At 30.0% G+C, this 17,895-nt stretch overlaps 3 protein-coding genes across 5 annotated transcripts in view; 1 reads left to right on the forward strand and 2 right to left on the reverse strand.

Moving 5' to 3' along the window:
- LOC122636468 (protein kinase 4-like) overlaps window positions 1-9,481 on the forward strand; it is a 34,856-nt gene extending 25,375 nt beyond the window's left edge. For all 3 annotated transcript variants that reach the window (XM_043827688.1, XM_043827689.1, XM_043827690.1), the window contains exons 3-5: window positions 6,557-6,642; window positions 6,872-6,996; window positions 8,469-9,481. In XM_043827688.1, the coding sequence (XP_043683623.1) occupies window positions 6,557-6,642; window positions 6,872-6,996; window positions 8,469-9,227 (970 nt within the window). In that variant the 3' untranslated portion in view covers window positions 9,228-9,481. The remainder of the gene's footprint in view (window positions 1-6,556; window positions 6,643-6,871; window positions 6,997-8,468) is intronic.
- A 3,815-nt stretch (window positions 9,482-13,296) lies between these two features.
- On the reverse strand, window positions 13,297-14,623 carry LOC122636518 (adrenodoxin-like protein 2, mitochondrial). The gene is made up of 4 exons (XM_043827791.1): window positions 14,250-14,623; window positions 14,056-14,168; window positions 13,809-13,941; window positions 13,297-13,457 (listed from the first exon to the last, which is right to left on the reverse strand). The coding sequence occupies exons 1-4, from the start codon at window positions 14,390-14,392 to the stop codon at window positions 13,367-13,369; spliced, it is 480 nt and encodes a 159-aa protein (XP_043683726.1). The 5' UTR covers window positions 14,393-14,623; the 3' UTR covers window positions 13,297-13,366.
- A 765-nt stretch (window positions 14,624-15,388) lies between these two features.
- On the reverse strand, window positions 15,389-17,792 carry LOC122636565 (DNA repair protein XRCC1). Its single transcript, XM_043827928.1, has 2 exons — window positions 15,794-17,792; window positions 15,389-15,728 (listed from the first exon to the last, which is right to left on the reverse strand). The coding sequence occupies exons 1-2, from the start codon at window positions 17,116-17,118 to the stop codon at window positions 15,590-15,592; spliced, it is 1,464 nt and encodes a 487-aa protein (XP_043683863.1). The 5' UTR covers window positions 17,119-17,792; the 3' UTR covers window positions 15,389-15,589.
- Window positions 17,793-17,895: the final 103 nt, after the last annotated feature.

Below are 17,895 nucleotides of genomic sequence, written 5' to 3' on the forward strand. Positions count from 1 at the left end.
AAAGAGAGAGAGAGAGAGAGAGAACAGAGTTCTTGATGATAACAAATGAATAGGAGATCATAATTATGTTTTATATAAGATCGATTTCTAAATAGAAAATGATAGAAAACTGTAAGATATTATAGTAATGAAGAATAATCTTTCTAACATTAAACTAAGAAGACCGAGAAAGAGAGAAAAGTGTCTTGACGATAACAAATGAGCAGGAGATCATAATTAAATTATAATATACTTAAGTTCGATCTCGAGAGAAAATTATAGAAAATTATAATGCACGATGATAACGACGAAGGACAAACTTTCTAACACTGAACTATGAATGAAAGAGAAAGAAAAAGAGAGATAACGAAATAGAGAGAGAAAGAGAAAGAGAAAGAGAGAGAGAAAGACAATCTTAATAATAGGAGATCATAATTAAGTTTCATATAAGAGCGGATCTCTAAAAAGAAAAACATATATAAAATTCTAGTAACAATTTATTCGCAACAATGAATTAAGAGTAAATAAAAATGGATGAGCCTTCGATCGATCTTATGATCGCATTATCGATTGAAATTCAAACTAACTATCTGAAATCAAGAGCACATGGATCAGTTTTTCTTTGTTTACTTCCGGTATTTAAATAAAATCGATGTTTGTATAAAAAAAAAAAAAAAATAATAATAATAATAAAAAAAATAGAGAACATGGCCGTTCGATCTCTGGCTTCCAACCGGAAGTGCAATGGCATAAACACGGCTTCGCTTCGGTTACGTTCTCGCTCTGCTATGAAATATATTAACAGATAGTAATAGTAGTAGTACTAGTAGTAGTAGTAGGAGTAGTAGTAGTAGTAGTAGGAGTACGTAATAGTGATGTTAGTCTAGAGGTAATGGTGGTATTAGTAGTAGTAGTGTAGGAAAAAAAAAAGAAAAAGAAAGAAGAAGGGGAGAAGAAGAAGAAGAAGAGAAGGAGGAAGAGGAAGAGGAAGAAGAAGAGGAAAGAGGAAAGAGGGAAAAGGGCTCGTCATCATGTCCTAGCTCTTCTTCGAGTTCCCCGACATTGTGCGGCTAACCGTTTCGCAACATATTACATGCATCTTTCTCTAACGGCACGTATCTACGTGGTTACACATCGTACACGTGTGTGTGTTCCTGTGTATATATGTGTGTATACCTCACGCATATCTACGCATTTATACAGGGTGATTCAAATGTAAACTGTTTGAAATTTATATACATATGTATTATTCTAAGAAAAGATGAAAATTACCAAAGTTACTTTCGAGTTTTGTTTTTTAATTAATATTTAATGTTAATATACGTAGATATATATATATATATATATATATATATATATTTCATTCATACTTACATACTTATATTTATTAATTAGATAGAATATCTATGTGACGATCTTATAAGTTTTGAACGTACGATTTGTTAGAAAATTAAGAATTAATATTTTACATGTGTTATATCAACCGCGTGACACTCATCAAATTTATATATATATATATATATATATATATATATATATATATCTTTTTGTATTCATTCATAATTAATAAATCGTAGATCAATCGCAACGTATCGATAATTTTACGATGATACGCAATCTTCTATTGCGTTTTAAATGATTAAAAATAATTCGTTACGTTTGATTTGATTCATCCAGTATATTTATAATACCTAAGTATTTACGTGTACTTACATACGTGCTTATGTATGTATAATAATCATCAATATATCGTGAAAGAGGCTCGTCCCCACGTGGAACCATTCGCCAACTAGAATGACTACGGTTCTCGCTTTAATATCGTCTTTCTTCTCTTCTTCAACTTCTCTCTCTCTTTCTCTCTCTCTCTCTCTCTCTCTCTCTCTCTTTTATTCTCTCTTTCTCTCTGTCTGTCTCTTTCTTTTCTTTTCTTTTCTTTCTCTTTTCCTCTCTTGTAAGTTACGAACACTTCTCTCGCGGCAATGAAACCAGCCGTTCCGCGAGCTTAGCGCGGTTTTTCCGCATTGCCATTTATGAATCCGTCGGTCGGTCGGTCGATCGGTCGGTCGTCGACACCGAATAAGAATATAAAAGCGAGGAGAGATATTCTAAATACGGCCGACACTATCTTTTGATACCCTTTTTCTCTTCATTGTGACATATATGTATATACGTGAAAACGTCTGAATATATATATATATATATATCTTATGTATGTATATATATATATAAGATTGCGAGCGAGATGCCGAATATTTTGGTCCACCTTCGTAGACATCACGGAGACCGAGGTCAATGTCCCTTTTACAAAACGAACCCCGACTGTCTGTCTCTTTCTTTATCTCTCTGTTTCGTTTCCATTTTCTTTTTTAAATTTCTTTTCTATACTTTATTTTTATTTATTCATTTATTTATTTACTTCGTCAATATATTCTCTTATCTTTCTCTCTTTCTCTTTCTTTTAATTATATAGTCCATCATTATCATCATCATTATTATTTCTTTCGTTTCGATAGAATCGATTAAAATAAATATAGTCGTTTTTAAATGAATTTATTTGCTTACGTAATAATCATAAGAGTCTCTTCCTTGATATAAAGGAGATCCTTTCTCAGATTCTTCAAGGTTGATATATCTCTCATCAGTGAAAGAACACTTTGCATACATACATATATACATATACGTATGTACGTACATACATACATACATACATACATATATATATATATATATATATATATATATATATATATACTCGCGAACTCTGGACACCCGTGAAACGTCATTGCCACTGATATCTTCAAGGACACGTCACGTCCTGCCCGTCGAAACGTGACTTTCCTCTTGATGAGATATCCGCACTTTTACTTTGGTGTTCTCTTTCTCTCTCTCTCTCTCTCTTTCTTTCTCTATCTTTGTTTCACTCATTCTCTATATCTCTCTTTCTCTCTTTCTTTACCTTTTGTCACCGTTATATGTGGGTCGAAGCGAATGCAGCGAGCCATAGAGAAGTCAAATGCAACGGCATGCATACCCTCGACCGTACACGAAGAGAATAATCGTTTCCATCGCGTTCTCCACCTCTCTCTCTAGCTATGTATATAGATATATATATATGTGTTTGTACATATCTATGTGTATGTGTACTAGGTCGTACAAAGAGAGGTATGTGTCTCCACGATATGGATCTGTTATGGTTATATACTTGCAAATTATATGAAATATATATATTATATAAAGTTATAAGTATGTGTATATATATATACATATATATGTACGTATATATATATATATATATATATATATATATATATTCGATCTATATAGAACAAATAGAATGCATTTATTATTATGTATATAATACAAATAGAAAGATATAGAATATTTAGCTTTATTATTATTATTATTATTATTATTATTATTAATATATAAATTTTTATATATCATTTGATAGTTTTATATATATATTTTTTTTTCTTTTTTTCATATACATACATATTTTTTCATGCATACATACGTATCTATAGAAATATCTACATCGAAAGGGTAGTTATCTAGGAGCATTAACGTTGACCCATAACGTTTCTTCCTTCTGTCATTGGCCTATCGATTTTTGTTCTCTAAACGCGCAAATTCATCGAGATTACAACGTTGATCCACTTTCAAGACGAATAAAATGGCTTCTGCGAATACTCATCGATCTTTCTTTCGCTTCCAGACATTTTTTCAATAATACAGTAACTACTATAATAGATATATCTCGTTTGAATAATAAATCTCTTTTTATTACATAATCATCGATATTTCCAATTTAATCCATTTCATTTTACTTTAACATATCTTTATATATCTCATTATTTATCACTACTACTTTTTATCCTTAATTTTTAACTCAATTAAGCAAAGATTGCCTCGATCATTGTTCCGATTACTATGCATATCAAAGATCATTTAGGTGTAATTAATTCTATCTTTCAATCATTCTCTACTTCATTCATAAACATTCCACGATGAAAATGGAGAATATTATATATGGGAAATAGGAATTCTATTCAAAGATAATTAGACCTTCTATACAATATACATACATACATACATACATACATACATACATATATACATACATACATACATTTATTATTAAAATATTAAATATATATATAATTCATATTTGTGTGTATATGTATATAACAAGGTCTATACATAAACGAATACAAATACACATACCTTTCAACGATACCGCTTCATTAAAATCAATAAATCTTAGAAAAAGATCTCTCTCTCTCTCTCTCTCTCTTTGTATCCGGTTAGATCGTCCTACCGTGACACTAGTAATAAGGGAGTATATGTAGCTCGATCAACGTTAACGGACCCTTATTCTATCCGCGACTACTCTTCGTCTTGAGTTCTCTCACGCGTGCAGAGAGAGAACACTCATCCAAGTCGAGCGCGAGGTTCCACCTTTCTGGTGCAAAAAACTCACGCATCTTTACTGTACATACATACGTACGTACGTACACACATACGTACATACATAGTTAGGTACATACGTACATACATACTTACATACATACATACGTGCTGCGTTTAAAAGAGGTTCATCGAACAAGAGCGCTTCCCACGATGCCATTGCTACCACCCTTCGAGGTCATTGACCTCGAATGAATAACATTTTTGATAACGCGTTTTTATCATTCAATGATTTTTTAATTTTTTTTATTATTTTTTTTTTTTTTTTTGTTAATTTTACTTTCACTTTTCTTTTCTTTTCTTTTCGTGTTTTCCTTTTCTTTTTCTTTTTTTTTTCTTTTTTTTCTTTTTTTTGTCGAAATCTGACCTCACGATATACGCGTTTAATTTAAAAATATCGAATAGAAGTTAAAAGGATTGTTAACGAAACAAAGTAAAGTATAATGAAACAAAAGGGAAGAAGAAGAAATTCTTAGTATATATCATTGCAAAGACTTCTTGTAAATGATACGATAGTAAAATAATTATAGTTCCCAATCTGTATAGGTATGTAAGTAGGTAGGTAGGTAGATAGTTAGGTAGTTAGGTATGTAAGTATATACGAATTATAGGTTCTGTTTTACAAAGCGTTTCGCCAAACGTTTCGGCAAAAATCGTGAGAAAGGTTTTCAATGTCACGATGGTAACTCGATAGCAGCCCCCTCCTTTCGAATTAGAGTTTAGCAAGATAGTCATTATCAGGAACCGATGCTTAAGATCATCTGACGGCTCTTGTAATTTATGGAGAAACGTAAGACGATTATGTTTGGTGAAATCGTTCCCTCTTTATACTTGGTTACGGTTATATATCCGACATAGTATATAAGATATTAGCTTGGATCTCTTATAAACACCTACCTAGGTTCTTGTTCTCCATCGTGATCATAAATCTGTTTGACGCGTTTAACTGTCGACAAGGATCTTACGAACACGAAACGCGTCGTTAGAAACGAAAACGTTCGCCTGAAAAAATATTAGATAGAACAAAATTAGATATAGGATAGACTTATTAGTCTTCGATAATTTCGAATACATTATCTATGGATGTAGATATGTGTTTTTATATATTATTTGTTTAAAAACATGTACTTCATCTTTTTTTACTTTACTTTATATATCATATATCAAATTGATTTGATTTGAGTTGTCGATTAAAAATATTTTTATGAATTATATAAAAAAGAAATTAAATTTGTTGAATCCTGAACGATTCCATTCAGATAAATTTTGTATATATTTGTATAATATTAATAAAAAAAAAATTGAGATTAAAATTAACACGGTGTAATTATGGATATAAAATCTTTTGTAGATATGTCTATGTAATAAAATCACACGATGTAATTCGTTACGTGACATTAGACGATACACGATACGACGAGAAAGTTCGAGGAAAGACGTTCCGTCGATACTTAAAAGCCACTTTCGAGATTTGATTTCATACACGACAGAAAGAGAGAGACAGAGAGAGAAAGAGAAAGATATATGCATCTAATCACATTACATCTCTTCAAATGGATACTCATATATATTCGAAAGGTATCTGCATCGAGAAAATACGTGTGATCGTTTAAATACGTGTCGATACTTATACAAAATTAAATTTTCTATTCCCTTTGAATGAATGAGACTTATAAAAAAAAGAAAAGAAAAGAAATGGACGAACTAACAACTTCAGTAAAGGATTAAAATAATTCACAATGAATAAAGAAGAGTTGAAAAATGTATATTAAAAAAAAAAAAAAGTATACATAATTAAAGCCTCAATTTTAAGAATTTTAATTAAAAGTGAGTGATGTGATAATTAAATACGTCGATTTGCCTTGTAAATTTTTCTGTTTTTAAATAATTAATCTCTAAACAAATAATTTTATTTACAAATTTATAAATATATATATATATATAATATAACATCCATATTCTTCCATTTTTATATTATAATTGAATCTGAATAAATCTTTGTCGTTGTTTACTCTCGTATCATGTGATATATACTCCTTTTTGTATTTTACTATTTTTCATTATCTTTTTTTCTTTCATTTTCATCCTCTTTTCTTTTTACTTTTTACAGGAGCAACAAGTACCTGCAAAAGTCGTCTATCAGCCGTGTCTGCGCGGTCGGAGGCTTTTTCATTAGCATTCCAGTCTTCTTAACCGGTGAGAACATCTTTTTTCTCTTCTTTCTCTCTCTTTCCTTCTCTCTCTCTCTCTCTCTCTTTTTATCTCGTGAATATTTCCTATCGTTATCGTTAATACGAGCATTCCTGCGTCCATGCATTATTATATCACACATTAATTGGCACGCTGACGTAGCAACGATAGAAAAGGAATGGAAAGAAAACGAAGGACTTTAATCTTTGATACTCGTCCTTTATTTCCTTTACAGGCATGATCCTGTATACGTTTATACAGTTTCACTCGACGCCGGCTATAGTAACGTCTGTCTTTATCGGCCTCGGCATTGTATTCTGCGGATGCGCCATGGTCCATAACGTCTTCGTATGGCAGAGGGTAAGCATCGTTTATTTGTTCGCTTGTTTGCTTATTTTTGTTTTTTGTTTTTTTTTTTTTATTTCCTTTATCATTTATTTTCTTTATTTTTTCTCGTTTATTATCTTTGTTTATTTTATATATATATATATGCAACCATTAGAGAAAAATTGTTTTTATTTTCTTTATTTCGTACACATTTACACGTAGATATATCGTATCTCAGTCTTTTTCTTTTTTTTTTGATAATTAATAATATGAGATGGTATATGTAAATACATATGTATAAGTATATACAGGGTGTTTTTCAAAACAAAATTGTCGAGAATTTAATTCGAATATTTTTTCATACATCGATCAATGCACGCGAACAAATTGTTGTCCGAATCGATTTTGCAGATCAATATATTTTATTCTTATCATTCATTTTATATGCAGAAAATTAAGGAAAGAATTTAAAGAGTATCTAACGAATTTTTCACCTGTGCTAGTAATGCATTTCTTTTTTTCTTTTTTTCTTTTTTTTTTTTTTATACATCGTATATATTCGCACTAACGCGTACGATACGTAAAAATACCGATTTCTATCCTACGCAAACTCATTAGCATAACCAGCATCGACTCAATCGACATATTATTGTAAAACTGTTCGCGGATTGTCCCCTTCCCCCACTATCGTTGGATGCAGGTATAACAAGGCATCGAAATCGAATATTATATTCCCCATTGACTTTACATAATATGCCGAACGTTGAACTTGAATCCTTAAGTGAAAAGAGATAAACAGACGATTTTCTTCTTTTGTTGTTGAGATCGAAATTACATAAAAAGGGACAAAGAAAACAAAGAAAAAGGAAGTTGCAGTTTCCGCGAAATTTTTTGTCTTTCTTTTTTTATTACTTTTTTTTTTTGGAACATCGTAAGGGAAAAAAAAGAAAACATTGACAAAAGAAAATATTCGATCGTATGACAACGTACTTATAATACGTACATACGTACGTAGATATATCTATACTTATAGATATATATATATACATACATTACGTGTATACGGTAAAGTGAGCCACCAAAAGAGTATCCGGAAATTTATGTTGATAATTTAACGTTTCAATACATTCCCGTTTACGGTCCATTATGGCGATTAATTCGCTCGTAAATTCGTATCACTTAATGCCGTACCATTAAAACAGCCGGGAGGTTTCTTTCATAATAATTTTCTTTTACAATCTACGTTACTATAGCTTTCGGTAACATACCTACTTAGGTATAAACGAGGGTGGGAATAGGGGGATGGGGGATATCGAGTAATTAAATTTAATGTCGCCTTTGACGTGTCGCCTTAAAAGTTCCCACCGATAGGTGGGATCCATTATATCGTCTTTCATTGTGTCCAGTTTGTGATAACCGTAATCTATGTGTCCTAAATAAATAAATATACATACGTACGAGTGTACGAATATACTTTATTAAAAACATTTATTACAATATTTCAGGAGAAGACGAACGCGGTGAAGGCACTAGCTCGCGAACAGTGCGAAGCGGCGGCTCAACTGCAACGTCAGCAACTACAGCAATTACAGCAAAATAATAATAATAATAATAATAATAATAATAATAATAATAATAATAATAATCACAATAATCATAATCATCATCATCATCATCATCATCAATCGCATCTACAACAACAGCAATACCAGCTGCATCAACAGCAGCACCACCACCACCAGCAGCAGCAGCATCAATTACGGCCGAGTATTTATCACAGCGGAGGATGCGCACCAAAAATCGGTTCTCTGACGGGAACGAATTCTAATACAACCTTGGTCCATAACAATGCTGGTAATAATCGTGGCTCGCAGTATCACCAACAACAACAGCAGCAGCAACAGCATCAGCAACAGCAACAACAACAGCAGCAACAGTTACAGCAACAGCATCATCATCATCATCATCATCATCATCGACACATGTCGTCGCCGATGTCACCGCCCTTGTTGTTGTCGTCGACGAATGCTCCGCTCGCATCTACGCACAGCCTTTTAAATGTCACCGGTACGAATCGTAACGTCGTAACACCACCTACGACTCCTGGTGACAGGTCACCACCGAGTCCAAGCAATAAATTTAATAGGTCTCATTTGACGAGGGAGGCTAGTGGTAGCGTAAGTCCTGGCTTACCAGCAGCTACGTTAGATCTTAGCAGTGCTGCCAACACCAACAGTCCTCACGAACTCTCTACGCTCGTGTAAACAATCGAGACTTGGAAGGGATTAATCCCTCCCTCCATTCGAAACGATTTTTTGGAATCTTCTTCTTCTTCTTCTTCTTTCTTGTTTGTTTGTTGGTTCGTTTGTTCGTTTGTTTGTTCGTTTAAAACTAACATCGTTGGATATACGTAGGTGCGATGAAAGGTGGCTTCTTCGATTAGGAAACACCTAAAAATTATATCTGACTGATATCGTATATCGTCTCTTTTCTTTTTTTTTTTTTTTTTTTTTTTTTTTAATTTCTATAAGAGTCGACCTACGTGAATTTCTCTTTCCTATTGTAAAAGACAACCTTTATATGTATGTAAGTATGTATGTATGTAAGTATGTATGTATGTATGTATGTATGTATCCATGTATGTATTTACTCATGTAAGTACCTAATTTTACGTATTATGCGTTTACGATTAATATTCGTTTATCGTGGAGAATAATTAAAGAGGAAGAAGAAGAGAAGAGAGGAGAAAAGAAAAGAAAGAAAAGAAAAAAAAAGAATAGAAAAGATATAAGAAAAGAAGCGACAACAAAACTTAAAACAATATTTTAAGTTTCGATTCAGCTGGTACCTGATTTACGTATGTCTCATTGATACGTCGCGTCTATCATTTTTGGAATCCGCAAAATGCGATTAAAATCCGTTGTTTTTATTTATTCTCTCTTTTTTTTTTTTTCTTTCCTTTTCTTTTCTTTTTTCTTATGGAAAGAGAAGTTCACCTTGTACAGTGGTTTATCTTATCGAGAAAAGAGTTTTTAGTGTCTCTTTTGCTTCGTATCACGTTTGTGCGATAGAAACATCGTTTTAATCTCTTTGTCGTTTTCGCGTTGGTGCTGGCACCACGACGAAGTAGAAGACTGTTCGATTTATTCGAAGGAAGAAAAGAAATGAAAGAAAAAGAAAAAGAAAAAAAAAAAAAAGAAAAAGAAAAGAAAAACATTATCAATCAGTATAAATAAAATCGTTTGGTCGTTTATCATGTAGATTATCATTACACGCGAACACCACCGTGATAAACGTTAAGTTTATTATAGTCACTCGTGGGATCATTAAAAAATTCAATGCTATTTGTCGTAATATAAAATGAATTTACAAATCGAACTAGCGTTATCAGTTCGATTGTTTAAAAATGATCTTTACCTTACCTCATCTTCGTAAGATAACATATTATATACATACATACATTACGTGCATTTATTCAAGAAATTAGATTCTCTTAGAAATGTCCGGTCCTTTTTTTTTTTTTTAATTTTTTTTTTAATTTTTTATTTTCTTTCTCCGTTCAATCACGATCAACGAAAGATTCTTTTCACGAGAAAACTGCGTCTAATCTAAATAGAAGATATATATGGTATACTTTGATTCATTTATATTTTTGTATAATTTATAAGTTTTTGAGAGAGTCAACGGGTATTGCCGTATAAACACCTGTTGCATAGCGCACGTGCAACTTTATACAATCCATTTTGTAACTTTTACGAATCGTAGTGTATAATTAAGTTATGTGTTAACTTAAGGGAAAGAAATGAAAAAAGAAAGAAAGAAAGAAAAAAAAAGTCATTGTGACCTGTCGAACTGTCAATTCGATAAAAAGAAGAAGTTTGTTTTTGTTTCGTCAAAACAAATATTAATTCGTTTCGTTCGAAGAGATAAAATGGAGGGTGTTGTGTAAAAATACGAGAGTGAGTGTTAATCGAGGCATCGCTCGTTATTTATATTATATACGAACGATGATATGTTGAAAAGAGAGAGAGAGAGAGAGAGAGAGAGAGAGAGAGAGAGAGAGAGAGAGAGAGAAAAGAAATGTAAAAAGAAAAATGGTCGTGCAGTTTGGAAAGGTGAGACGCATACATGTGTAATGTAGGTATGTACATCTTGCCATGTTTTTTTTTTTCTTTACTTGTGTTTAGTAAAACCTCTAGTCCTAGGTCACTTTCGTTAATGAGAAAGGCTTAGACCTTAGAATTCTGACTATCGCTTGACTGCGCGATTAAGTATTTTTTTTTTTTTTTATTCGTTACAAAATCAGTGGGCAAAGGGGGAAGGGTGAAGAAGAGTAACCCTCGATGCAAAATCTGATATATGATAATGATTATTATTATTATTATGACAGTTTTTTTTTTTATACTCATATTACTGTTTTCTTTTTTCTTTTTTTTTTTTACGGAAATTTATAAATCAATATACTTTCATCGTTTTTAAAACCAAGTTGACCGATAATCTCATTGAAGATTTCATTAGAACAGTTATTGTTGTTGATGACAGAATAGAAACAAAAAATAATAATAATAATAACAATAATAATAATAATAATAATAATAATAATAATAATAATAATAATAATAATGGTAATGATAATGATAATGATAATGATAATACCAATCTAAATTCTATTGAAATATTTACGATTTTATTTCTTTATTGTCGTTTAATTAAATTATAGAAGTTAGTAATCGAATATGAAAAAAAAAAAAAACAGGGCTTCACCACACGTGCTTGTGAGTGATAGACTGAAGTGAAAAATTTATATTCAGAAATATAAATCTTCAGGCTAACGAGTCGAAGAAAAAATATCTAAATAAAATTAAATACGCATAATTGTAGATGAAATTATATCTTGTGACTGACCTAATAACAAAAGTTGCATTTGCTAACGTGTATATATAAATATACCGATTTTAATTATGAGATAATACGTTAAAGTATATATGTTAAATTGGAAACTATAGATTTTTATTATCTGTTCATAATAAAATGGTAAAATTTAAAGTTTGACGAAAGTTAAGCAAAATCTCAATTTATCGTATATGTAAATAAATAAAGAAATATATATATATATATATATATAATATCTCACACATTCTAGAGGTAGTGATTTTGAAATGGGCAGGGTAAGAAAATGAAAATATGTAAATTATATACATTAATATAATGCCTAATTTTTACCATGTTTGTAAGTAGTGTAGCAATAATTCATTTACATATAGTGTGCGATAATGCACAAGTAAATTATTCGTTGGGTCCACATGTAATATTCAATAGTACAAAAGTGTTTTAGCTTTATGTACTACTACCGATGTAATAATATCGATATCGTGGATATATTTGGTTATGTACCTTTCTAAAGAGAAATAAATTATTCTGAGCATGTCAAGTGAAACAATTAGTTGAAAATATTTTGACTAGAATATTAATAAAGTATAAATCTAGGATAGAATTATTTCTTTTTTATTTTCTCTTATCTACTTTGGATTTATAGGTATTATTAATTCACGTATGATCTTTTTCTTTTCAATTATTAATTATTTATTAGAATATAACATCATTATCATGGTTTTTTTCTTTTCAATCTGTTTTAGTAACGTTATTAATTTATTTTATTTCAAGATATGTATAAAAATATCATTTAACAAGATCATTTTGATTACTTATTTAGCAATGGCACTTTGGGCACATATATGACAAACTTAATTAGAATCCTTGAAACTATTTTTTTTTTTTTTTTTTTTTTTTTTCATTACATAATTGGAATAATTGTTTAATTAACATGAATACAGTGAGAAATTATTATCAATCAGATAAGAAAGATACCCATAAAACAATATACATTTTCTGCTATACAATTTTTTACTATATTTACTAACAGTAACTAATGTATTTATATATGTATATGAACAAAATTAATTAATTCAACGTAAAACATTTAATAAATATTACACATTTATTGTAATATAAAAACTATTGCACTTTTCATTATTATATGATAAATATTTTGTTAAAATAGAAGATTTTATTAAAATGAATCCATACTGTGTGAATTCAAACTGGTTAAAAAACTATCATAAAATATTTGTTTCTTTTCTTTTTTTTTTTTTTTTTTTTTTTTTTTTTGAATTATTTTTAGCTATGTATAAAATATTTATAGATTTTACGAAAAATTATATAAATCTTTTTTTACCAGTATATACATAATATTACATTTGTGCTCAAATTAATTTGTATTAATGTAGTATGAAGGATATATATATATAGTTTTACTATCTATAAAGAGCATCCACATTTGGTATTATTGGCGTTTCTATTGATTTACTTCATATGGACACAATGGAACTACGAATCAACCACATCAGGCTCGTGCATCATTGATCGTGGTTGGAACCTTCACTTCAATGCCATCTAATTCTTTTGTCATGACTATCTGACACCCTAATCTGGATCTATAAAGAAATATATTTACCATTAGCACAAAATCAATTCATATTAGTACTATTCAAATAACTTAAAAATCGACTGTAAAATTTGTCCGAGAGATATCCAAGATCATGTTATTTTAAATTTCAAATATGAAATACTTTCGATCACCGAGTTAAATTCACAAGCAACACATGGAAATGACTTCTAAGAAGTCATGAATATATGTAACATATGGAAATAGTAAAGATCTGAGCCTTAAGAATACACACACACACACACACACATGTTATTTTTTTAAGATTTATATATATATATATACACATTTTAAATTATAATTATTTCTTTTTTAAATAAAAAAAATATCAATAACATACGTATCGGTTAAGTCATATGCTAGGTCAAGCATATCTAATTCTTCGTCTGTAGGTTTATCAGGTAGACTATCATACACTTCCTTAGGAAAAATTAAATGACAAGTACTACAAGTTAGTGTTCCTTCGCAAGCACCTATATATAAAAATAATTGTTAAATTAGTATATTATTTTCGGTAAAGCTGTTTAAAAAAAAAAGAGAGAGAGAGAGAGAGAAAGAGAGAAAGAAAAGTATTAGATATCACCTACCATAACCATCCAAATCAACTTCGTTATTTACGACTATATCCAAAATCGTATCTCCCACTTTGCCTTTCGCTTTTATCCTTTCACCGCTAGCTCTAACGAATGTTATATTTACTCTAAAATACATCATTAAAATTAATACGAGTATTTCATTGAAGAAAATAGATTTTATACGAATACAACGTTTATTAACTTACTCTTGTTTTTCTGAAAGCGGTTGAGACGTTGACGATGTTCGTACGAATGAAGCTACTGGAATATTTTTTACAGATTTTACGGGCGTTGAATTTAAAATTAAAATTGACTTTGACAGTTGATGAAATTTACGTACTAACGCCATTCCTTGGATTACTTATAAAACAGTACTACTAATATATTTAAAAATTTCTCAATTGGATCTAAAATTATTTTTAAATTCGTTATAACGTCCCTGACTTGCAACTATAGATAATTTCAGTCATACTGTCTATTAAAGGTATAACGAGTACGTCGACAAGGTTATGAAACACCCCACCATTGTTCATGATACACCACAGGTTACTGCAATTCGCAAATTATAAAACAAAATCTAGGCTTCCGAGTGAATTGACTCGAATAACAAACTTTCACTGAATGTATTGCCAACCTTAAAACTATAAATTTCCTATCGATCGAACGACAAATATTTTCTTTTTTCTTTAAGGAAGAAAAATATTTGTGACATCAATTTTATTATCATTTTTTTTAATTATGATTTATTGTCGATTAATCCATAGATTATTCCAACAATACGCGATAACCTTGATCGAAAGATAAAAACAAAACAAAAAAAAAAAGAAAAAAAATATTTGGACAATTTTAGAAAGATGTGTTCAATAAATGAATTATTTGAAAATAATTCTAAGGTGAGGTTATATTACGAACAAAAAATGTACTTCGAATACATTAGACATCGCTAATGATATAAATAATAACAAATGGTTAGAGACGTGCAGTTTATTGTAATGAATAACAAATTTAGTCTATCGAGGGAACTTCCCTCGATTTAATAATTATTTAATTCGTTTAATTATTTTATTTTTTATAAAATTATGAACTTATTTTTACATATATATATATATATATACACATACACACATGCAATATAATTTAAACGTTTGATTATTAGATGGCGCTGAAGTCTTCATAATAAAAACATCGAGCATCTAGTGATCTATTATGATACATACACATGTACACGCACACGCACACGCACACGTACACAAACACATTCTTTTCTATATATTTTTTAATCATTTTAGAATCATTTGACTATGCAATTTTTCATGAAAATATGTAATATAATAATAGACAAAAGTTTCAAATGCACATAGAATAAGAACTTTTATTACTTCAATAAAGGACAAATAACTTTATAAAATACTAAATAAAATAAGAATTATTTTCTTTGTCAAAATAAAAAAGGACTAAATTTTTTTTTATGTATATAACGATAAAATAAAAAATAAAAGGATTGTTATTTTTAATATTTTCTTATCAAAAGAGATCGTTTGTTTTGTTAATAATACGTCTCAGAATCTGTATCTTCTTCGAATGGATTAGACGTTCCTTCGTTTGATGCATAAGCCTCGATTTCATCTTCACTTTCAGGTTTCTTTTTTTCTTTGTTATCCAAAGCATATCTTCTCCATGGGAATCTATAATTAACAATATTTATTTATAAGATAAATAGATAATATATACAATATGTTTTTGTAAATACCTTTTTCTCTTATTATAGCAGTCTTCAATGAACATATGCGATACAATTTTAGAGTAATTCCTTAATTGTAAATATTTCGGTGTATTCCTAAAGGCGCAAATCAAATGACTACATGCATTCGACTCGTTTGGAATACCAATATATCTGGCCCCCATTGAAAGTGCTTTCTTTCTAATTTCATCTCTTTGTGGATTAACATATCCGCTAAGAGAAAAGCTGATACCTTGAAGGAGTTCTTTAAATAATTTCTTTCGTTTATTTTTTTTGACTTTAGTGGTAGAAGGAAGTGGTTTGGGTTGCGGCAAACGTCCACATATGGAACATGATTTATCATCTGATTTGTTAGAACATTTTGGACATTCTATTTTAATTTTTTTATTTTCATCTTTTTCCTCCAAAATCAAAGAACGTTTTTTTGACTCGACTTTACCATTACCATTTTTAAAATCGGTTTTATCTTTTTTTTGAGTCGGAGATGGCACAATATCTCCAAATGGAGTACGCTTAACATTTTCATTTTGTTTATCCTTTATTCCTGTAGCATTAGCTATTGCTACATCCGTAGTCAATGTATTTTTATTTATAGTATTATTAGAAACTTTGTTTTGCTTTCCAAATACTTCATCAGCTTTTCCAGCTTCTAATTTTTCTAACAAAGGTCTTTTCATAGGCTCTCTCTCCTCTTCTTGGCGTTTCGAGAAAGCTGACATACCACTTTCTTTTACCTTCTTAAGTAAATCACCCATAGGATCTGGTTTTGTTTTATTATTTATCATCTTGAGACATTTCTCTTTAAATTTGTCTATATCTGGCTTCTCATTATTTTCATCTTTCTGTTTTAATTTAAAGCGACCAAAAACATCAATCCCTAAGTCTATAATAACTTCTGTCTTTGCTATGAAGAACATTAGACCGAACAATTCCCTTAAGTTCGCAGACTGCATACAAGTAACTTTAATCCGATCAAATTTTGTTTTCGATATATCAGGATTTAGATCTCTTTTTGTGAATAATTGTACTTGATCTTTAAATTTACCATTAGCAGCTTCGTCGTTTGTCATAAATTGGTGTTGTACGATAGGTAGCCAGGTATCGGGTTCCAATAACGTTGATGCAGTAACAATAACAACGCAAGAACGATAATTACCGATATCAATACCTGTTATTATAGAAGATTCAGTCAATTGAAAGATAATACTTGCTAGCATTTCTCCAGGTTTAGCGCATCTCCATGAGATATTTTTACGATGATCCAACAGATTACTAGCAGGATAAGATGGATGTTCCGAGGAACAATTTATTATTTTTTCAAATTTAATAATCATTTTGGAAATGTTGTTGTTTCAAATCCTAAATTATCAAGTTCTCTTTTTCCACGTTCTCAATATTATATTTATCGCACATCACTATTATATCTCATATATGTATATATGAAACATACTTTTAGATAAAACGATATAAAAATAATAATACTATATCTAGAAAAATTTAATTTGTTCGATATGCCGCCAAACATAAAACTATATAACCTTATTTCGTTCCACTTGTTTCTTCTTTCGTGCAAATCCAAGAAATGTGACAAGTACAAACGAAGAAAAAAAAAAAAGAAACGGTTCCTCGATCCTAACCAACAAAATCGAACAGTTATTAATCGTTCAGAAATTAAAACAAAAAATAATCGGAATGGATTACACTTCCCGCGTAATGTTTTTAAATCGAACGCTAAAATATATATTTATTACTTACTCGTATATATAAAGTTGTTGGCATGTATTTGAGAGATTAAATATAAATATTATTTATCGTTGACAAATGATCACAAAAAAATCTAGAATTTAATTCAAATATACGCACAAAATTCATAACACGTGGTATATAATCGATTTCAATCCTTAATTGTTTTGATAGTGGTAGCAATGCGGCGATTCGCCATTTGTTTTCTTTTCAATAAGCGTGATCGTTGCATTTTATACCCGGAAACGAACATTTCGTAATTCATTTAATGCTAACAACAATAGTTATATATATATATATACATATACATATATATATGTACACACGATATAATTATTAATATTGCGTCATAAGTTATATTTTCAAAC

This window comes from Vespula pensylvanica, chromosome 22 (genome assembly GCF_014466175.1).
Source record: "Vespula pensylvanica isolate Volc-1 chromosome 22, ASM1446617v1, whole genome shotgun sequence".
NCBI lineage: Eukaryota > Metazoa > Arthropoda > Insecta > Hymenoptera > Vespidae > Vespula > Vespula pensylvanica.

Bases quoted from the DNA above. Each gene is read 5' to 3' on its own strand.
- LOC122636518 (XM_043827791.1), bottom strand. From the start codon at position 14,392: ATGGCGTTAGTACGTAAATTTCATCAACTGTCAAAGTCAATTTTAATT. The intron at 14,169-14,249 runs GTAAGTTAATAA...GATGTATTTTAG, and splicing joins CCGCTTTCAGAAAAACAAGA to AGTAAATATAACATTCGTTA. The intron at 13,942-14,055 runs GTAGGTGATATC...TTTTATATATAG, and splicing joins AGTTGATTTGGATGGTTATG to GTGCTTGCGAAGGAACACTA.
- LOC122636565 (XM_043827928.1), bottom strand. From the start codon at position 17,118: ATGATTATTAAATTTGAAAAAATAATAAATTGTTCCTCGGAACATCCA. The intron at 15,729-15,793 runs GTATTTACAAAA...TGTTAATTATAG, and splicing joins TGCTATAATAAGAGAAAAAG to ATTCCCATGGAGAAGATATG.